The sequence below is a fragment of the Dromiciops gliroides genome, chromosome 1, assembly GCF_019393635.1.
Source record: "Dromiciops gliroides isolate mDroGli1 chromosome 1, mDroGli1.pri, whole genome shotgun sequence".
NCBI lineage: Eukaryota > Metazoa > Chordata > Mammalia > Microbiotheria > Microbiotheriidae > Dromiciops > Dromiciops gliroides.
The window spans coordinates 190,969,545-190,993,014 of NC_057861.1; the positions used below are offsets into that span (position 1 = coordinate 190,969,545).

The 23,470-nt window shown below is 39.0% G+C and overlaps 1 protein-coding gene across 1 annotated transcript; it reads left to right on the plus strand.

Moving 5' to 3' along the window:
• Positions 1–4,541: 4,541 nt before the first annotated feature.
• On the plus strand, positions 4,542–14,255 carry BLOC1S4 (biogenesis of lysosomal organelles complex 1 subunit 4). Its single transcript, XM_043975233.1, has 5 exons — positions 4,542–4,977; positions 9,482–9,553; positions 10,682–10,783; positions 12,366–12,500; positions 12,882–14,255. The coding sequence occupies exons 1-5, from the start codon at positions 4,663–4,665 to the stop codon at positions 12,981–12,983; spliced, it is 726 nt and encodes a 241-aa protein (XP_043831168.1). The 5' UTR covers positions 4,542–4,662; the 3' UTR covers positions 12,984–14,255.
• The last annotated feature ends 9,215 nt before the right edge of the window (positions 14,256–23,470 follow it).

Below are 23,470 nucleotides of genomic sequence, written 5' to 3' on the forward strand. Positions count from 1 at the left end.
ATAAGAATGTAAGTCATTCCCCAAGCGATAAATTGGTTAAAGGTTACAGTTTTCAGATGAAGAAATCAAATCTATCTATAATTATATGAAATATAATTATATTAATATGATTATATTATATTATATTATATTTATTATATTATTATTATATTAATATGAAATAACTATAACTCTAAATCACTATTGATTGGAGAAATGCAAATTAAAACAACTCTGAGGTCCTACCTCACACTTATCAGATTGGTTGATATGATGGAAAAGGAAAATGGTAAACATTGGAGGGTATGTGGAAAAATTGTGACACTAATGTTTTGTTGGTGGAGCTGTGAAGTGATTCAACCATTCAGAACAACAATTTGGAACTTTGCCCAAAGGGGAATCAAACTGTTTATGACCTTTGATCCCACAATACCACTACTAGAACTGTACCCCTGTAATGATTGGAATGACGCCACCTGCTGGAGAGTTACCTTGGGAAGCTCCGCCATGAAGAGAAGGTGTCTGAGGCATCAGGAAGTAACGTTTGCTTGTGGGTGCTGTCTATCAAAGCTGTCAGCCAATTAGCTTGGAGCTGTGTGCGCACTTGTGGGGGGATGTTCCCAGCTTCACAGCAGGCGTTGAATCTCTTCTTGTTCCTGACCTCACCATGGCCAGTCGCATGATGGGGTCGGTCTCTTAGAAATAGTTAGATTTTTACCTTTCTCTCTGATCCTAATGCTCTTTAATAAATACTTAAATGCTTAAATGCTCTTGCTAAAGCTTATAATTTATTGGCAACCATTCACTAGATTTTAGATAGTATAGCTAGAATTTTAGCCCCTTACACCCCTAAGAGATTTTTTAAAAAAGGAAAAAGCACCTATTTGTACAAAAAATATTTGTTGCAGCTCTTTTTGTGGTGACAAAGAATTTGAAATTGCAGGGATACAAATCAATTGGGGAATGGCTGAACAAGTTGTGGTATATGACTGTAATGGAATACTATTTTACTATAAGAAATCATGAGCTGGTTGATTTCAGAAAAACCTGGAAAGACACAAACTGATGCAAAATAAAGTGACCCTTGATTTGACCTTAGAACATCACACATTCTTCTCTATTTCCCTCCATGCCTTTCATGTATCCTCTCATGCTGTAATGTAGCACACCCCACCCCACTGCCCCCCCCAAAAATCACTGATTCACCCGTAGGAAGGGTGTCACTAGGTTCTATCCATAAAGCCCCAGATCCAGCTCTTCACTGTTAGCCCCATCAGACTTCTGCCTTTAACCGTCTAGTTCTGTACATTTAGAAAGAAGTTTTTTACAGGGCTCTTTGTTGTTTCTCAGTAGCCGTTAACTATCCTGGCCTAATGCATTTATTTATTCCTCCCACATTTCTGACGTTTGAGGAATTTGAGAAGCAACTATTCTTTTCTTTCAAAGACTATTTCAAATACCTCTTTATTATTGAACATCCCTCTTTTACTTGTATGGTTAAGTTCAGATTTGCAGGTAGGCCACCCTGGGGTGCATCTTGAGTTCTATAGGTCTTTAGAACATATTATTACAACTCCTCCTAGGTTTTCTGATAGGTGAGGAAGTCTTTCACGATTTGAATTTCCTTTCCTATGTAGTTGAAGTTCTTTCTCCTGATCATTTGAAGAACTTGTTGTTTCTGAATTAAATTGCTAAATTTAACCACTATGTGTCTTGAAATTTGCAACCTTGGTTTTGTTTTGTTTTGTTTTCTGGAGATGATCTGTTGAATTCTTTCAAATAGTATTTCATTTACTACATTCAGAATTTCTGGGCAGTTCTTTTCTATTATCTCTTGCATTGTGGTGTTAAGCTTTGGATCCTGTAGTGTTCTGGAAGACCCAGAATCCTTATGTTGTCTTTGCTTCCTATCTTTGAGATGATTGTTTTGTTTGCATAGTGATCATATTTTCTTTATTGTTAGTGTCTTTTGCTTCTCTTCTTCTAGAATGTTCTTTACTTTTGTAAACTTGCATTCTCAATCTATTGTTCTCCTGTGTTTCTTTGATGAGACTTACCATCACAGATTACAGTTTTTCTATTCTGCCCATTATTTTTGCTGTGCAGGCCATAAATTCTGCTTTTATAATTCTCATTTCTCTTTTGAACCACTCAGAAATAGCTCATAGTTGTCCTCTTCATTGAGAGTTGGATCATTTTCTTTTGTTTTGTAGTGTCTATTCACAGACGCCTGACTCTATCTGGAGGCCATATTTCTTTCTGCTGTTAATGTTTTCTCTGGTGATTTTTCTGCTAATGCTCAAGATCTCTGAATTTTCTTCTTGAAATCTTTGGTAATTTGTACTTTTTTTCCCTTTCTGATTTTCCCCTATTCACTCTTTGACTCCCTCCTCTCTGATGGTGGTTTCCTCGGGGGGCTAGATCTCAAAGTGTCTCTACACTGGACAACTCATGCTTCACCAGCCTAGGTTTGTGCCCCAAGTGTCCTTTGGATGGTCAGAACTGGCTCCAACTGGATGCTGAGCTTGTTCTTTATGTCTTAATGGAGAGCCACACAGACAATCCTTATACATAGTGTTATGTCCTAATGTCCTTTTCTACTCCCTTTGTTCCTTAGTTGTCTGGCCCAGCCACAATGGAGTTACTAAAATGTAGTTCACCCCAACAGCCTTTACCATAGCTGAGAAGTTGCTAATCTGGTTCTCTTCTAATTTCTGTCAAAGAACTTCAGCTAGGATGTGGATGATTTCTAATATACATCTGAGAGGAGAGTTCCAAATGAAAAATCCAATGAAAAAAATCCCTGAAGTATTGGAAAAGATAAAGGAAAGTGGGAATTGAATATATGCATAGATTTTGCCAGGAGCTGAAAAATATTTTCCTGCAATGTTCCTCTCACTTTTGCATATACAAATACTATTCTCCCTCCCTTTTCAAATTTTGTTATAGCACTATTACTATTTCTAATGTTGTTGAGTTCTTGGCAGAGATACTGGAGTGTTTTGCCACTTCCTTCTCCAGCTCGTTTCATAGATGAGGTACTGAGGCAAACAAGTTAAGTGACTTGCCCAGGGTCACACAGCTAGTCTGTGTGAGGCCAGATTTGAACTCAGGAAGATGTTTTCCTGACTCCAGGCCCAGCACTCTATCCACTTCATCACCTAGCTACCCTTATTAGGATCTCTCCCTTTATTTGGATTCTCCCTTGCATCATAGTTATTTAGTACACATCTTAACTCATTTGTTAAGAGTTGTAGCCACTTTGAAGACCAGAATTATGTCAATTTTTTCAGATTTGTGTTCTTCAGGATGTAACACCAAATACTATGCACACTGCATTTAACCAACTCAGGAAAAGTTTAATTAAACTAAGCCCAAGAGCTCTTCAACATTCCTGACTGGAAAAATAAGACTTCGCCAACACTTCAGGGTGGTAACCAAATATAATAATTTAGGAATTTCCTGAATTTGAGGGTCAGCTATTGTAATGGTTACCACTGTAGAGGGAAAGCTCAGCCCTCACACTTACTAGCTATATAACCTTCCCTTTTCCAAGTCTGTTTTCTCACCCATGAATAATATTTGCATTATGACCTCTTAGGACCAGTGTGAGAAAAGTATTTTGTGAACTTAAAATGTTATGCAATCGGGACAGCTAGGTGGCACAGTGGATAAAGCACTGGCCCTGGATTCAGGAGTTCCTGAGTTCAAATCTGGCCTCAGACACTTAACACTAGTTGTGTGACCCTGGGCAAGTCACTTAACCCCATTTGCCTCACCAAAAAAAATAATAATAAAAGATAAATGAGTGAGGACAACACACAGCAGATGCCAAGTACTGAGCAGCTTTCTGCCCGCTATAAAGGAAGGCATTGGGAGAAGTTTCTGTAGTACCCTACAGTCCTTTAACCAGAGAGGAGAGGCAGCCAAGGGAGGTAGTATCCATCAGGACTTTAGTTACCAGTGAGGTGGTATTTAGAAGTGATGAGCTTATGCCGGGAGGTGCATCTCATTCCATGGAGCTGAAAACCAGGCAGGGCAGCATCAGATGCATGTGGAGTGAGCTCGAAGTCTAGTTTCCATCCTCTATAAAGGAAGGCATTGGGTGGAGTTTAGTGCTCCACTCCTCAGCCCTTCAATCAGTGGGGAGAAGAGGCTAAAGGAGGTGGCATCCAAATGTAAGCCGTTATAATTATTACTATGACTATTACAATTTCTTTCTCTTCATTGTCAGTGCTGGTGGGCAAGGAATGGTGGGTGCAAGAGAATTCTTACTTACAAACTCTCCACCTCTTGATGCACTCATCCACAGGGACCCACCCTTTAGCTCCTCAGGGTCTTATCAGTTAGTAAGCATTCCTCTAGTCCATCTTTAGTGCTCTCACAGTTCTACTGCATTGAGAGCCTCTGGACCGGTCCAAACCAAGAGCCCAGACTGGTTTCCAAAGGCCGCCCCTTTGGCCCCTCCCCCAGCACGTGACGCGCATCAACTGGGGGAGGGGCAGACGGAGCTCCCCGCGGGCGGTCCGAGCTATCGGTGGGTGTGGCCAATAAAGGGAGGCGGGGGAGGGAGGATTCGGGTGTACGCACCCTCAAGATCCCGCACTAGAACTGCGGGTGGGCGTGCAGGGAAAGAGTCGCGGGGGAGGGGGGAGCGTCGCGGGAGTCGGCGGCAGCGAGGCCATGGAGAGGGGTCACGCGGGGCTGGGCTTGGCGCCGGAGGAGGAGCTCGAGCCCCCGGGCGCCGCCTGGAGCGGGGACAGCGGGAATGTGTCTCAGAGCCACAGCAGCGCCTCCGGGCTCTGGGAGGAGGACGAGGAGGAGGCAGCGGCGGCGGCCGAGGACGAGGATGGCGATCGGGGCGGGCGGCGGCGGCCCAGCCGGGATCGCGAAGTCGCGGGAGACGCTGCCGGCTCGGACCTGCCTCTGCTCCGCCGCACGGCCGCTGGCTACGCCGCCTACCTGCTGCCGGCAGCCGGGGAGGGAGGCGGCCCCGAGGTGAGCGGGCCTGGGGAGGGAAGTCTTCATCTCTGGGCCTCCCCCATCCCACCCCGAGCTCCTGCCGGACTCCGCCCGCAGGCTCTGGGAAGGTTTCCCTTCGCGCCCTGCTCGGGCCGCCGCCTCCTACTTCCTGATATTCTCGTCCTCAGCTGCGCTCTCCGCCCCCAGCTAGGCTGGGAATCGGGCAATCTCTGGTCCACCGTGTTAGGTAGGGGAGGCGAGCCCGATTATCCGACCCGGGATAGCATAGCGGAGCAGCCAACCTACCAGCACTTTTTGAGTGCCTACTCTGCCATAGGAAGCCGTAGCTGCGGGGTCGTCTCATTTTTTTGTATCCACGGTATTTGGCAGAGAGTAGGTAGTCAATAATTAATACCTTCTTGGTTGGTTGAGTCAAGGAAGAGCTCATTTATATTCTTTAGGGGAGAGAGTTCTATACATAAATTTATACAAAATCAATACAAAGTAGTTTGGAGTGGGAAGCACTAGCAGCCGACGAGATCTTTAAAGGCCTCAGCGAGGAGTTTCAGCCAGACTAGTAGGCATTCCAAGAGGTTAGGGGTGATTAAGCGCCTATTATGTGCCAGGCGGTTTTAAGCCACTAAAGCTTAAAATTGCTTGTATATTTCAGGCAAGGGGAGCAGCCTGTGCAAAAGCCCAAAGATACGAACAAGCAGGTTCATTTCATTGGACTTTAGAATGCACGAAGAGGGGCAGCTAGTTGGCACAGTGGATAAAGCACCGGCCCTGGATTCAGGAGGACCTGAGTTCAGGTCCAGCCTCAGACATTTGACACTTACTGGCTGTGTGACCCTGGGCAAGTCACTTAGCCCTCATTGCCCTGCAAAAAAAAAGAAAAGAAAAGAATAGAATGCATGATGGGAAATATCGTATAAGAAGCCTGGCAATTTCGAACTTCTTCCAATCCCACCTCCCTTATTCATTCGAACAGAGGAAGTACACTGTTAAAAAAGCCAATATGAAAAGTGTTTCCACTTGTCAGTACTTCAGAGGGGCACTCTTGACTTGGCAGAAGTTTTTTAGAGACTTCAGGTCCCCCAGCTAAATGTTAAATGTGCATTTTGAAACACATCACTTTAATGAATAAATAGAGATGGAAGTGAGAAACTAAAATAGAAATGGAAGGTGTCACAGGAACTAGTAAGGTACTATTTTGTTAGTGCCTGGTATTTAACAAGCTATTTTTTAGTTTATTTATAATATGATTTTATTGCATTGTTACAGGTATTAAGTGTAATAAAATATTCCCCCCAAAAAACAGACTTCATAACTGAAGGAAGATTGTGCTATTCAGTTAAGCTATTGTGTTTTCCTTTAAATGTTAAGCTAGTTTTCAAACTAAGTACTTTGTAAAATGTTTCTACCTTAAGTGTGAGAACTCAGGAGGCATTTGCATAGGGAATTTGGAAAGATGGTAAGACTTGAAGATGGACTCTTGTCACTACCACCTATGTGACCTTGAGGAAGTTCCTTCCTGAGCTTCAGTTTACTATGAAAAATGAGGGAGACACAGGGGGCAGCTAGGTGGCACAGTGGATAAAGCACTGGCCCTGGATTCAGGAGGACCTGAGTTCAAATCTGACCTCAGACACTTGACACTTACCAGCTGTGTGACCCTGGGCAAGTCATTTAACCCTCATTACCCAGCCAGTAATAATAAGGGAGACACAGATGACACTTAAGTTGCTTCTATCTCTAAATATGATTCGTTGAGCATTTTATGTATAATCATACATACTTTGGGACATAATACTTATTCATACAAAGAGAAATTAACACTAAACTTTAAATGCTACCCATTGATTTTTACAAAATACATAGATGCTTGTCTCTACCCAGAGGATTCCCATATATAGAGATTGAAGACATAACATTCCTAAATTCTACTTGATCCCTCATGAACAAGTGCCTGCTTGTCAGATCTAGTCAACAACTCAAACTCAACATGTTAATAACACACGCACACCCCAAACCTCTACCCTCCTTCACATTTTAAGTCTGTTGAAATAAGAGTTATATACCATCATCCTCTCACTTTTGCAAAGTCTTAATATACTCCTGCATGCCTTATATCTGTACCCTTCTCTCAGCCAGGTTATCACCAGTCTCCTAGTCTTCCCATGTTTTGAAGATCAAAAGAGAGAACCTACGCAAAGCCAAAACGTTATATAGATGTTAGCTGTCATATCCAAACGCTTCTCTTCCACATAGCTGCCAGAGTAATTTTCCCAAGATCTGACCTCCTCTTGCTTCCTATAGAGTGTATTGATCATAGAATTTAGAACTGGTAGGGAGATGAATTGCTAGACTCAAAGGATACAAAGGCAAACTATAACAATGTCCATAGAGGGGAAAGGGAAGAGAGGGAATAAGAGTGTGGAAGAGATCTTGGAGATCATCTAGTCAACCCTATCCTTTTGTAGATAAGAAAATGGGGGCCCAGCTTGCCCAGAATTACACAAGCAGTAAACAGCTAGGATTTGAACTTCAAATCCAGTCCTTTTTCTACTCAGTTCTTAGTGAATCCAGTCTTTCTCAGATCACAGCTTTTCTTAGACGCTCACAAACCAACTCTAATAATAAGCCTCTTGATGAGGCTTGAGTTCAATTTTTTTTTGTTCTGGATCCATAATTTCATCAGTGGAGTAAATTCCTATCACACTGCATATCAACAATTCATCTGTAACTTAAGGTCTTAGAATTCCTAGGAGTACAAGGGCAAAATTACCAGTCTGTGATTTTGAGAATCTATTAACCATTTATCTTCTTCTCATGATTTCTCAAAAGTTACCAACAGTGGTTTTGAGGTGATACAGTGATTCTTTCACTGCTCCAGGATGTAATTTCTCTGGGCCTGGGTAATTAGCAAAGTTTGACCCGCCTTCTTTGGTAATAAGGTTAATTTTCCATTCCTACCATTTGCACTAGTTTTGTGGGGTTTTTTTCCGTACTAGGAGCCCTGCAATTGCTTCTCATTGTTACCCTTCTGTATCAGGTTCAGATCCTGAATTAGGGTTTCAAACTTGTGAGCTCACCTACCTATAAGAATAGGGTCTAATATAGGTCCCCTTTCCTCCATTACTCATCATATACCCTGCCTTCCCTCCCTTTCTGCCATGTCTTACCTTCAGTCCTTCTTTGGCCATATTTGTGACCCCATTTGGGGTTTTCTTGGCAAAGATACTGGAGTGATTTGCCATTTCTTTCTCCAGCCCATTTTACAGATGAGGAACTAAGGCAAACAGGGTTAAGTGACTTGCCCAGGGTTGAACAACTAGTAAATGTCCCAAATTTGAGCTCAGATAGATGAGTCTTCCTGATTCTAAGTGCAGTGTTCTGTCCACTATGCTACCTAGTTATACCTCCCTATTTTACATGCATGCAATTTTCCCATGCCTAGAAAAAGACTTTTATTCTCTAAAGTTGATCCTCTTTAAAGGTGACATCTGTAAGTTTTCTCACTAAAGTAGTTTGCCTAATAGCCAAGATATATTTATATCTAGTTATAACTATATAGTGAACATCATCACACACCATGTGAACACACCATGACCTAAGTATCCTTTCAGTACCATACAAACTATACTTGTGCTTTACTCTATAGCCTCTTTGTAGTATTGATGATGTCTTCAACATCAGTGGGCCAGTATGCTTGTAAGTCTAGAAGAAAAGAGAGAGAATGTGGTTTTGGTCCTTAATATTTTTGGAATCCTGAAAATCTACTCATTTGCCATATCAGAAAGCTAAATACAACTAATAAACTGAGAAATATACTAATTAAGTTTTTTAAATTAATGATTATTTTTTGCTACTTACTATGTGAAATATAGACTTAATTTCATCAGTACAGTACCCATGATATACCTTAAGATTAGCTACCTGGGCAGCTAGGTAGCGCAGTGGATAGAGCACCGGCCCAGGATTTAGGAGGACCTAAATTCAAATCTAGCCTCAGACACTTAACACTTACTGGCTGTGTGACCCTAGGCAAGTCACTTAACCCCAATTGCCTCACCAAAAAAAAGGATTAGCTACCACATGATGAATTTTCTTTTTTAATCACTTAAGGCACAGAGGAGTTGTGATCTCTCAATGGAGGGCACTCCACATTAATGAAAAATACAAATCACTTGAATGGAATAACAGTATTAAAAATTAGTATAAATAGGGGCAGCTAGGTGGCACAGTGGATAGAGCACTGGCCCTGGATTTAGGAGGACCTGAGTTCAAATCCAGCCTCCGACACTTGACACTTACTAGCTGTGTGACCCTGGGCAAGTCACTTAACCCCAATTGCCTCACTAAAAAAAAAAAATTTAGTATAAATAAACTGTGGGAAAATAAGTAATTTTCACTGAGTTTTCCTTTCAGATAATCATTTGATCAGAAAGTTGCCCCCAAAATTTATTGATCCTTCAGTAAACTCATGTATGTCAATTAGAAATACACTGTAGTAAAACTTTCTATTTTTGTGTTACAGATAGAAGCATTAGACAGGAGTCTTGAAGATCTACTAACTAGAGTTGATGAATTTGTTGGAATGCTAGATATGGTATGTTTTGGCTGAACTCATTTTGCTGTTCTTTAAATGTTTATGAATATGCACCTGGAACCATAGTGCTCTAAATCAAGAGCATCCCATTCTTGAAGGCATTGTTTAATGTTTTAAGTGCTCTATTCTACTAGTTCGCCTGTGTTTACTTAGGTAATAGCTCTCCAATACAATATAAACTACTTTTGAGAGCAAAAATTGTCTCTTTTGTCTTTGTATCACCAGGACTCAGTACAGTGCCTTATAAAGAGTGAGAAATTCAGCAATACAATGGTCCAAGATAGGTCCAAAGGCCTCATGATGGAAAATGCTCTCCAAATCCAGAAAAAAAAGAACTATGGGGCAGCTAGGTGACGCAATGGATAGAGCACTGGCCCTGGAGTCAGGAGTACCTGAGTTCAAATCCGGCCTCAGACACTTAACACATACTAGCTGTGTGACCCTGGGCAAGTCACTTAACCCCAATTGCCTCACTTAAAAAAAAAAAAAGAACTATGGAATCTAGATGCAGATTGAATCATACCATTTCTCTTGTTTTGTTTTTCTTTTTTGAGGTTTTTCCTTTGGCTCTGATTCTTCTTTCACAGCATGACTAATGCAGAAATGTTTAATGTGATTGTACATATATAACCTATATTGGGTTGCTTGCTGTCTTAGGGAGGGGAGAGGAGAAAAATGTGAAACTAGAAATCTTATAAAAACAAATCTTGAAAACTATCTCTACATGTAACTGGAAAATAATAAAATACTTTTATGAAAAAAAGTGAGAAATTAAGATTTTTAAATGGCATCAAAGAAATATATTAACGGAAAGGAATATATAGGCCAACCATGTAATAAGAGATTACAGCCCGTGTATTGGACTAGTACCTGTGGAGACCTAGAGAAAAGTGTCAGCTCTCCACTTTCACTAGCACATTGGAGGTGTACTCCCTGAAGAAGTAGTGCTGGAATGCCACAGTATGAGGTGTGGATAGGTTGTAATATATATTATTGGTGAGGAATGAAAACACAGATTAACTAAAGTAATGGAAACTCAACATATATATGCGGTTTAATAATGGTGTTCATATTTTCTCTAATGTTATTTATGGTGAAGTAAAACTTTAACATCATATTTTATTTTAGATTCGAAGTGACTCTTCACAAGTAGTCAATGAAAGTGTACCTCATATTCACACAAAAGCCACTGAAATGAGTGAGATATATAGAAAGATTGACAAATTGGAGGTAAGTAGTAACTTTTGAAAGTACATATAGGGGATAGCTAGGTGGCACAGTGAATAAAGCACCGGCCCTGGATTCAGGAGGACCTGAGTTCAAATCTGATCTCAGACACTTGACACTAGCTGTGTGACCCTGGGCAAGTCACTTAACCCCCACTGCCCCACACACACAAAAAAACCCCCCAAAACCACCCCCTAAAAAAAGTACATATAATTTTTTTTAAGTACATATAATAGAAATTAATTTCTGAAGGCAGTATCAACTTTCCACTGTTTAATTTATTGATAGGTTTGCATTTTATTGAAAATTTAGTTGTCTTAAACTACTTTTCATTTGTTTATCTTTATATTAGTACAAACTTGGTCTCAGCTAAGACAACTAATATATATAGCATTAGTATACAACCAGTAATAATCAATAAACATATTCAAACTTTGACATATGGATAAAATGAGTTATAATAAACTTCAAAGGTACATTTCATTGTTTAGAAATTTCATTATCCTAGGACTTATCAAGGATACATGTTGTTCATACCCTAACAGCAGTTTCCTTAAGACAGTACCTAAAACCAGCAGTATAGGTAGCATAGTTATAACTTTTTTAAAATGTGTATTGACTGAAAAAACTAAAAAAGGAGGTCTAAATTTAACTATTGGAATTAAGAATAAAGGACAACATCCTAGAGATGTTAATGGTGGGAATAGTCAAATTTGGTGAGTGCCTGAAAACAAATAGGAAATAAGATGGCTTTTTACTCCCAAAAGAAATCAATAAGAAAAAATGGTTTAACTTAAACTTTCTTTTTTTTGAGGGGAGAGGGGGGGCAATGAGGGTTAAGGGACTTGCCCAAGGTCACTGATGCCAGATTTGAACTCAGGACATCCTGAATCCAGGGCTGGTGCTTTATTCACTGTGCCACCTAGCTGCCCAAGAGCTTAACTTTTACTAGATTCTTCATGATATGGTCACTAAATGTTTAGAAATCCTGGAAAATACTGAGATGGGGACAGAAAACAGTTTGCAGGTTAAAAAACTGAAGATTCGTTTTCTTAATTGGATATGAAATAAAATTTCTCAGGCTATACATAGTGAGTCAAACTACAGACTCTAAAACCATTAATACTACTTTAATTTAACTTGTTTTATGGGTGACTTAATGTTCTTGTTGGGACTTCATTAAAGCTAGTTTTCAGTATTAATCAGGTTTTTTGTGTATATTTCTAAGAGCCAGAGAAAAGTATAGGTGAAATTAGGCTAGGCAGGATCTTATTTTGTCATAAAAAATCAGGGTTTAGCTTTCAAAAATGTTTAACAAGATATTAATTAGATAATATAATAAATTAGCACCACTTATTAAACTGTCCTATCTTTGGTCATTCAACACAAATTAACATGAAAATTATATACAAACATTTATGTAAATATGATTGGCAGATAGGAGAATTTTGTATTCTTTCATGTAAACTTGTTAGTTTCTAACATTTTTAACTTTGACAGTCACCTGTTGAATTGGACCACACACATAAGATAATACTGAAAAATCTTCTGTTTGTTTTCACATTTTTCTTTCTTTCCTACCTAGGCCTTTGTTAAAATGATTGGAAATTGTGTGACTAGAATGGAGGAGCAGGTGACAAAAGCAGAAGCAGAACTTGGGACATTCCCCAACACATTAAAGAAACTTTTGCACACAATTAATGTGCCATCCTTCCTTAATGTAAGTTATTAATCTGAGTAGTTTATCTTTGTTGTATATAGTTTCTTAGAAGCTCACAGTAGATTAAATTATAGACATAAATTTGTACTCAAGGAAATTCTGTACCACTAGCTGGTTCCTTATACTAATGAAATCATTGGTGTGGGTGGGAAGAAACTTTAAAAGTATAGAATTAAGTAACTGCTTAGCTTCTCTGGCTGAAAAGAGAACATGTAAGAGATATTTTAAACTGTGACAGATAATTTTTTTAAAAGCAAGACCAAAGATAAATCTGAAATTTGAAGGATAATGAACAATTGGGACAAAAGCTTTTCTTAAAAAGAGACCATGTTACTTTGTTCTATGATATGTATAATTTTTCTTTTTTACAATTATTTCCAGAAATCATATTCCACAAAGCAACAACAAACTGTCTATGAACCTCCTATCCTTTTTAGGACAGAAGACTATTTTCCTTGTTGCAAAGAAGGACCTCAGGCATGATATTGCACAATACAACTACTTAGGAAAAGGCTTATATCAAAGGACAAGTGCTTATGTTGAAGATATTATTGTTATACATATCTACTATTTAGTATATTTAAAGTTTTGTGTATATTCAACAGGCAATATTTTAAAACAGTATTTTTCATTTTGTGCAGAATGCATAGCTTCCACGTCCTCCAAATCTAAACTAAAATCCATTTAAATGGGGAGTAAAATGAGTAAACATTTCCTTATAATGATCAAAATTTCTACATTTACATTTATACCATCCTTGCATGTCAACAGTATTACCTTTAAGACTTACCTTCAAAAGGTATTAAAGGAAAAACTACTGAAGCATTAAAAAGCATTATTTATTAATGTTTGACAGTCTTCCTATAGTTTATTTTTTTGAATGAACTGTAAATTAACATAAGTTAGGCTTTATACATTTTGAACTGTAAACTATGCAAGACGACTTGTAATTAATTTTGAAAATTATATTTAAACAGCTATAGCTATAATCTTTAGTTTGTAAGAGACTGTTTACACAGTTTGACTTAAAATTTAAATTTAATTAAAATTGAATTATATGAATAGATTTTGTCTTGAAGTGCTATTGAGCAAGAACACAGAAAAGTGTTTTTATAGAAGTTTTGTTTTATCTTGGATACAGATTTCCATCTCAGTGACTTCCATAAAAGGTTTATGTGAAAAAAATTATACAGTTTAACTCAGCTAATGTTTTAGTAAAATCTTATGATTCTTCCTAGTCAAAGGATCATAGAAACATTAGAAAATTCAAAAGGACCATGGTGGTCTGGTCCCCATCCCTTCAACAAAGAAACAACTTCACTGACCTTCAAAGTAACTAAAGTCACAAAACCAGTTAGTGGAAGTATGAGTAACAGAAAAAATCTGTACCTTCTACTTCATAAAGAGTAAGTTCTACACTCTTAAAATGAGACTGAAGAGTTGGAAGACACTAACTTCCTCAAAGATGAGGAAATGGAGGCACAGCAGTGTTGTGACTCACCAAAGGCCTTACAAGTAGTAAGTAGCAGAATATTCTGATTCCAGATCCAGTCTTGTGCTACATCATACCTTTTTTTAAAAAAATCATAGCTTTTCAATGGACTTTCCCGTGTTTACAAGAGGGACCTCCTTTTCAACACCTAAGAGATGCATTCCTTTCTATATGATAGATTTCAGCTTCCATTTCAACACTTGTTCTGCTCTTCAGTGAAGAGGAAAAATAGGTACCGGGGTCCATTCTAGATTCCTTTTTTTTCCCCCAGGTTTCATTTATTTTTTTATTTTTATTTTTATTTTTTTTCAACAAACATTTATTTTACTTTCCATTTACATGTAAGGGTAGTTTTCAACATTCATTTTCATAAGATTTAGAGTTCCAAATTGTTCTCCCTCCCTTTCCTCCCCCTTCCACAAGCAATCAGGTTATATATGTACAATCCACAAGTGTTCTTTTTATCAGTTCTTTCTATAGCAGTGCATAGTATGCTTCCTCATTAGTTCCTTGGGATTGTCCTGGATCATTGCACTGCTGAGAGTAGCTAAGTCATTCACAATTACTCATTGAACAATACTGCTGTCACTATGCACAATGTCCTCTCAGCTCTGCTCACTTCACTATACATCAATGTTCATTAGTCTTTCCAGGTTTTTTGTGGATCATTCTATTTGTCATTTCCTGTAGCTCAAGTCCATTCCACTCCAGTCATATAACACAGCTTTTTCCATCATTCCTCAATTGATGGACATTCCCTTGATTCTCAATTCTTAGCCTCCACCAAGAGTTGCTATAAATATTTTTTTGTACAATTTTTCCCCCTTTTCTCTTTTTCATGATTACTATTGTTAGCTGTTTCCCTTCCATCCTATTCCCTTCCCCATGATATTTATTCTATGATCCATCTTCTTTCATCCTATCACTCTTCAAAAGGGATTTGCTTCTGTCTGTCCTCTCCCCGACTCTGCCCTTCTTTCTTTTGCCCCTCTCTCTTTATCCCCTTCCCCTCCTATTTTCCTGCAGGGTTACTCCACCCAATTGAGTGTGTACATAAGTCCCTCCTTGAGCCAATTCTAGTGAGATTGAGGTCTTTGAGCCAATTTTAATGAGTGTTAGGCTCATTTACTGCCCAGATTAAATAGATTACTCCACCCAGTTGGGTGTGTGTATTAGTCCCTCCTAGAGGCAGCTCTAAGGAGTTTAAGATCTTTGAGCCTTTTCTGAGGAGTGTAAAATTCATTTACTGCCCTGCTCCTCTCCCATCTCTTCCCCCACTCCATAAGCCTTTTCCTATTACTTTCATGTAGGATTTTGCTTCTGCCCTTCCCCCTCTCCCAATGAATTCCCTTCACCCCTCAATTTAACCCTAAAGATGTCATCATCTAGCTAAGTGACACAGTGGACAAATCATCACCCCTGGACCGAGGGGGATTCCAGCCAAAACCTGGCCTCAGACACAAGACAGTCGCCCACTGTACAACCCCAGGTATGTCCCCCAGCTCCATTTATTTTTTTTTATGGTTCTCTAGGGTCTTGTATTTGAAAGTCAGATTTGCCATTCAGTTCAGGTCTTTTCATCACAAATATCTGAAAGTCTTCTTTTTCCGCTGAAAGATAATGCTGAGTTTTGCTGGGTAGGTGATTCTTGGTTGTAATCCCATTTCCTTTGCCCTCTGGAATATCATATTCCATGCCCTCTGGTCCTTTAATGTAGAAGCTGCGAGATCTTGTGCTATCTTGACTGGGGTTCCACAGTACTTTTTGGCAGCTTGCAATATTGTCTCCTTGACCTGAGAGCTCTGGAATTTGGCTATAATATTCCTAGGAGTTTTCTTTTTGGGATCTCTTTCTGGAGGTGATCAGTGGATTCTTTCAATTTCTATTTTAGCTGCTTCTTCTAGAATTTCAGGGCAGTTTTCCCTGAGAATATCTTGGAAGATGGTATCTAAGCTCTTTCCTTGATCATGGTTTTCAGGTAGACCAATAATTTTCAAATGATCTCTCCTGGACCTATTTTCCAGGTCAGCAGTTTTTCCCAGAAGATATTTCACATTGCCCTCTATTTTTTTATTCATTTGGATTTGCTTTATTGTATCTTGGTTTCTCATAAAGTCACTGGCTTCCATTTGTTCAATCCTAATTCTTAGATAGCTATTTTCATCAGAGAGCTTTTGTACCTCCTTTTCCATTTGATTTTTCAAGCTGTTGACTTTTTTCTCATGTCTTTCCTGCATCACCCTCATTTCTCTTTCCATTTTTTCCTCTACCTCTCTAATTTTATCTTCAAAGTCCTTTTTGAGCACCTCTATGGCCTGAGACCAATTTGTATTTTTCTTGGAAGCTTTAGATATAGGGGCCCTGATGTTGACATCTTCCTCTCAGGGTGCCCCTTGGTCTTCCTTGTTATTGAAGAAACTTTCTATGGTCTTCACCTTTCTCTGTTGGCTCATCTTGCCTTTCTTTCTTTTTTTTTTTTTTTAGTGAGGCAATTGGGGTTAAGTGACTTGCCCAGGGTCACACAGCTAGTAAGTGTTAAGTGTCTGAGGCCGGATTTGAACTCAGGTACTCCTGATTCCAGGGCCGGTGCTCTATCCACTGTGCCACCTAGCTGCCCCTTGCCTTTCTTTTACTAGACTTTTAGCTCCTTAAAGTGGGGCACTGTTTCCAGGCTGCAGTATCCCAAGCTTAAGAAGTCCCAGGTGGTATGATTTGAGGAGAATCAGGTTCTTTACTCACCTGGCCTGTTCCCTGGTCCTAGATGACCCCAGACCAACTTGCCAATCAACCAGCTTTGTGTGTTGTGGCTGTTAGCTCCGACGAGCCTGTGCCCCTCCCCCATCTGGGCCACTTTTACTAGAGCCTACCCCCTGATTCTCAGCAGGGGTGTAAAATCCAAGTTCTGCCTTAGCACCAGCATAGACCCCTGTAGTTTCTCCCCTGTCCAGGGCTCAGCCCACTCACCAGGCTGTGAGCTTAGTTCCAGATGACACTGGTGCTTCAGCTGATTCAGAGGCTCTGGGGGTCTCCTTCTCTGGTGAGGGCTTCCTGAGACTGGATCATTGTCAGGGTAACTGTGGGGTTGGGCCCGACTCCTGTATCAGCACAGCAGCTCCCTCCTTCTGACCTTCCAAGCCGTTCTTGGTTAGAAGATGATTTCAGCACATTCTTCTGTGAGTTTTGCTGCTCCGGGCATTTTCCTATAACCTTATTTGGATGCTTTTTTGAGCGATCATGTCATGAGTTTGGGAGCTCACTCCATTCTAGATTCCTTAATTGTATGTAATACTAGTGCAAATAAAACTAGGATGTCACTAGGATTTATACTTTTCTGAGTATTTGTTACTGTTTGATACCTTAACCCACTATTCACTGTGTCATTTATTCTCAGTAAATCTTTTTAGCAGTTCTTTATTAAAAGGCCTATAATAAGTTAATCTAGGGTCTTGAGAGCTTTCTATATAAACATAGTATGTTAAAAGTTCACAAAACATTTTGTATATGTTGTCCCATTTGATTCTTACAAATGAGCAGACTAAGGCTAAGTAACTTGTCCAAGGTAACACACTTTAAATAGGCATTAGATTCAAACCTATGTCTCTTTGATTCCAAGTCAAGCACTTTTCTCACTATGCTATATTTTTAGTATACATATATACATACACACATGCATATATGTAGGTTAGACCAATTCTGATTAATGCAAAATCCTAACCTAGGCTTTAAAACATCAAAGGTACAAATATGAGTGGAGAAAAGATGGGACTTACACAATACACTGCATGAAAGAGACCTTGAGGATTTTAGTATATTAGTGAATTAGCATTGACCTAGAACCAGAACCAGAAAAACAAATATAGTAAGTTCCTCCGCTAAAGTCTGATTTTAGTTTCTCATTATAATTTACTTGTGGCCCTTTAACAAGTTCAGGTAGTTCTTGTTGAGCTATAAAGACTTCATGTACACTCCAAAAATGAATTGTGTTTCTCTCATCTTTAGATCAGCTAAGTTTGGAGAAGCTTGCCACCAAGTTGGCTAATCAATAACAAAGGACTCATCAAAGCATCTCAAGAATTGTAATTTATACAAAAACATGGAAAGATGTCTTCTGCCCTAAGCTTTTCAAGAACTATAGCTTGGCACTTTTTTTGGATCTCCAGTGTTAAGAACAGTTCCTGCCACATAGTAACCACTTAATAAATATATTCATTCAATTATAAAAAAATAAATAAATAAATAAATAAATAAAAAAATAAAAAAAATAAAAAAAAAAAAAGAACTATAGCTTGTACAAAGACATGGAAGATGCCAACTGCATCAACGTCCAGCAGGAAAAACTATCCTCCAGACCTAGACACCATGCTGTTCCCACCACTCACCAAACCCCTCCTCAAACTAATCTCAGCTTTGGCTTGTTAAGTCATTTCAGTCATGTCCGACTCTAACCCCAAGTGGGGTTTTCTTGGCAAAAGATACTGAAGTGGTTTGCCAATTCCTTCTCCCACTCATGTTACATGTGAGGAACTGAGCCAAAACAGGGCGAAGCAACTTGCCTAGGGTCACACAGCTAAATAAGTGTCTGAGGTGAGATTTGATCTCAGGAAGATGAGTCTTCCTGACTTCAAGGACAGTACTCTATACACCGCAACTGAGCTTTGACATGCTACCCTGAGGCTGAGCTATCACTGATGAGTGAAACCTCACCTATCCCTCAATGTCTTGTAAAGCACTAAACCGTATTTCACATGCCATTCAGCTCCAAGAAACTAGGACACATCCTAGCACTAGAATCTTACTGTTTGCCCTGTTGCTATGCCCTTACTTAATTCTACCATTCCCTTTCCATCTCTTGCTCTGGAAACAGTAATCAAATCAATGCTACCATTATTACTATTAGGGTATGAAAATCCACTGTCTTTTAAATATTAATGATCCCCATGACTCCCTGGAGCAAAACATCCCTGGCTCCTACTACTCTGTTGTATCCCTCTATTAATGTAAATTTTTACTTCTTTTCAAGAAAGCTGCTTATGGGGGCAGCTAGGTGGTGCAGTAGATTGATTAAGCACCAGCCCTGGATTCAGGAGGATGTGTAATTTAAAATTCTAAATGTAGGTTCTAATCTGTCCTCCCAGTTTTGGGGAGAAAGAAACTGACTAAAATCACTGATAAACAAGTTTAGGGTTTTTAAGGGTTTAGTGAAAGAGTAAAAGAAAGATTGATGACAGATTTCCTATAACCTGGCAATCCTAACCTTCCTAAGCTCCCACTTCTGAAGTCCTCTGCCACCATGCCGATCTCTCACACCAAAAAGCACAGAACTGTGTCCCCAGCGTCTGTTTCCTACTTCATGTTCCCCTCCCAGAAATGGAAGGTTCTTCAAGCTGATTGGCTAGTGTCATTCAAATTCATTGGTTCACTGGACCTGAAGGTAGTCCCAATGTAAAGTTCAAAGTTTTTAGCTTCTGAGAACAATTACTTTCTTAAGTACTAGCCAGAAGCTTTTACAATCTAGTAGACTGGAATTAAGCCAGTAATCCAGTCAGCAGTCAATCACCTTATCCAATTCAATCAATTTAAACCAGTCTGCAGGTGGGGCCCTGAGGATCTGCTAAAACTCATCTATCACATTCCATTATCTTGACACATTCCCCCCTTTGTTTCTTCTATGAACAGGGTGTTCCTTGATGAAATACACCCTATGCTTAACAAACAATATGTTAATAACAATATAGGAAAAAAAGAGGAAATTTTGTCCAGAGGGGCAGTCCCTCATGAACTGGCGCTTTGACAATGCCTGCAGAGGGAGGGCCTCTGCAGAGAATATATATTAAAAATGGTGTATATAATAACAGAAGGGAAAAACAAAAAACCAACAAAATGAAACTGGTCATTCAAAGTCTTTGAGATCTTGTCAGAGTGGTGGGATGTCCTCAGGAAAACTGGATTCTGGTTGTCTTTGGACTCACTTCTTTAGCTGTTGAACTGCTGGATTTTCACTAATTCTTAGCTTAGTATTGTCAATGATCAAATTAAACTGAGAGTTCTTCACAATATAACCATACTCAAACTTTATATATATATATATATATATATAAATCATATTACATTCCCCCCCCCTTTGGAGGATTTATACCCATATAAAACAGAGTTGAGGCAGTTATACAATCTATAACACTTCTTACCACCATGTGTCTGGATCAAAGCCAAATTTTGTAATATGTCTATGATAACACCTGAAAATATTATGGAAAGGTTACCATACCACATCTTGTGGTTCCAAGACATCCAACAATTGTGCTGGCCACAGGTGGATGGATTCTGACCATGCCATCATTAGGAGGGAGAGAGGAAGAAACTGGATTATGTCCAGCAATTTGGGTCTACATAGTCTCCATCATAAGCAAACCATGGACTTACATACCCGTCTCTCCTCCTGTTGTACATGTTTTCTCTCCAGGGCCTGCATCAAGCTCATTGTGAGAGCAATTAGTCTCTGAAATGATAAGTTTCCATAATTCATAAATCTTATATTAATTTCACCAAAGACAACATGATGGTAAAAATGCATGTTATGCTGCATAACTGAGGATATACTTGTAATATATACTATGATTCCGAACTATACCCAGAGTATACATAGTCACAATGACATAAATGATAAATGAATGTAAATGACTGATATTAGACATTACATAACCTTTTAGCAAGTAAACCACATCATCTTGTACATGAATTCTCTACCTAGTATAATAATAACAGATCCTTAAAGTGATAATCAATTTATCAAAAAGAAATGAAACTTCAATCAGCAAGACTCAATATTCAGTATGTTCATTGATAAATCAAGCAATAGGTTTCAATAACCCTTCTGGGTTTTTTTTTAAACATAATACCATAAACAAACTCATTAAACCTATGGTTCTCTTCAGCTTCTGAGGCCCAATGGCTTCACAGCATATACTTAAAATGTCTTTGAAATTCACTCAGTTTACAAGAATGAGTTAAAAAGAAACAAAAGTCAAAAGGAAAATCAAAACAAAAACAAAAAAGCAAAAGGTTTGCTAAGTATCCTTTTGTGCTCATGAGTAAACTTAAGTATGTGAGGAATTCCAGGCCTTCCAATGCCTTTCAAAAATAAAACAAAAAAAGGAACAAAGGTTAAATAGGGGGAGGGGAAAAGGGTAAGATAGAGGGGGAGATTGAGGTAGGCCAGAAAACAAGACCAAGTGCTTCAGTGGTTCACCTGCAGGAGGAAAAGCTTGTTAAAGTTAAATTATTTGGGGGGTATACCACATCGTTTTAACTGGTTCCCCAATTCTCTGCACGCCAAAGTGGCAGGGGTTTCTGAATTGTCATTGATTTTTCCAATTCTGTCATAATGTTCTCTATGGTAGAAAATGTGGAGTTCTTTAGCATCAGCTTTGTCTATCAAGCACAAGCACTGAATTCAGGAAGACCTGAGTTCAAATTTGGCCTCAGATACTTGACACTTACTAGCTGTGTGACCTTGGGCAAGTCACTTAACCCTCACTGCCCCATCCAAAAAAAAAAAAGCTGCTTAAACTGGAGACAACCTGCTCAGCTCCCCACTATTAACTCCAGCAAAAGGCTGAAGTTTGCACCAGACCAAATAATGATCAAGAAATGCTATAAGAAACTAGTGAGTACACTAAAAAAGTCAGCCAGAAACTCATGGTCAGGAGACCAAAACCCATAATTTGCTGATTGATTCCATGAGGATAAGAAATTTTCGAAGAAAATCAAATGGCTAAAAATGAGAAAAATTATATCAAAAACAAGTGATCTGGTAAATAGGTCAAGGAGAGAGAGTTTTAAAACCACTGGATTCCCTGAAAACCATGATAAAAAAAAAATTTGAAGAAATCTTAAACTGTGCAGAACTGTTATAACCAGAGGCCAAAGTGAAGATGGACGGACATTCACTCTTTCTGAAAGGAACCTCCCAAAGGAAAAGTTCCCAAGAGTATCAGCCAAAATTCAGACCTCCTCTGTTAAATGGAAAAACAAAATGTACAAGTATCCAGAAATAAGCATCAATATTTTAAAAGGCAATAGAGAGAGGCTTACAGCTAAGACTAATTTTCCCTGCAAATCCTACAGGGGGAAATGGGCTTTAACTGAAAGGAAAACTTTCAAGCATTCCTGATAAACCAGTTAAGTAAGAACTTTGAAATACAAAAACAAGCATCCAGAAAAAACTTAGGTAAATATTTTGAGCAGTTGAAGAAGTAATAAAGTGATGTGCTAACAGCAGGAAAAGAAATGTTTTCCAAATATTGAGATTACATAAGAAAAACACAGGTCGGGGGCAGCTAGGTGGCGCAGTGGATAAAGCACAGGCCCTGGATTCAGGAGGACCTGAGTTCAAATGCAGTCTCAGATACTTGACACTAGCTGTGTGACCCTGGGCAAGTCACTTAACACTCATTGCCCCACCAAAAAAAAAAGAAAAAGAAAAACACAGGTCCTGGAAGTCCATGGGTTCTGTTTTGAGGGCTTGAAGGGGAGGGACGTCACAAGCAAAACAAACTTGCTGATCCTGAGAGGATGAAAGAGGTAAAGAAGGAAGGGCTTACATTGTTTCTTTAACTGGGGAATGGCTAATCAAATTGTGGTATATAAATGTAATGGAATATTATTACCCCATAAGAAATGACCAGAGATTATTTTAGAGAATCCTAAGTGTATGAGTTGTAAAGTAAGAAGTATCAGGCAATAGATAAGAGTGCTAGGCCTTAAGTTGGGAAGATTCATCTTCCTGAGTTCAAATCTGGCCTCAGACACTGACTAACTGTGTGACCCTGGCAAAGTCACTTAAACCTGTTTCCCTTAGTTCCTCATCTGTAAAATGAGCTGGAGAAGGAATATGGCAAACCACTATATTGTCCTTGCCAAGAAAACCTGAAATGGTGTTAGGAAGAGTCAGACATAACTGAACAACAAAAAGAACCAGGTGAACAATTTACATAACGAGAAATGTAGAAAAAAAAAAACACTTTAAAAGACTAAAGAACACTGGTCAAAGCAATGACCCACCATGCCTCCACATCTATGGTGAAGCATTTTTATTAACCTACCTAACAGAGGGCTACAATGTGAAAGGACATATTTGGACATGGACATTGTGTAGATTCATTTTACTATCCTTGTTACAAGAGGCCCCTCCCCCTTTTGCTTGGTGGGCAAAAGGAAGAGGATTAATAATAGAAATGCAAAAAAAAAAAAGTTTTTAAAATGCATAAAAGGAGCCAAAGGAAGCTTGGAAGGCATTCGGGATGGTACTAACACTTGCTTTTTTTAAGGAAGGAGATGAGAAATGGATATTCAGTTTCATATATAATCTTTATGCATATGGAAATGTTTATGGTGTTCAAAATTTTAAAAGAAAAAACACAAGCTCTTTAAAGGGAGGGACTACCTAACCTTTTTATTTGCTTCCTTGGGGCCTGGGTAT

What these genes read in the sequence shown, in the direction of transcription:
- BLOC1S4 (XM_043975233.1), top strand. Translation starts at nt 4,663, where the DNA reads ATGGAGAGGGGTCACGCGGGGCTGGGCTTGGCGCCGGAGGAGGAGCTC. An exon ending in GGGAGGGAGGCGGCCCCGAG is followed by an intron (nt 4,978 to 9,481) that starts GTGAGCGGGCCT and finishes TTTGTGTTACAG; the next exon opens with ATAGAAGCATTAGACAGGAG. An exon ending in GAAAGATTGACAAATTGGAG is followed by an intron (nt 10,784 to 12,365) that starts GTAAGTAGTAAC and finishes TTTCCTACCTAG; the next exon opens with GCCTTTGTTAAAATGATTGG.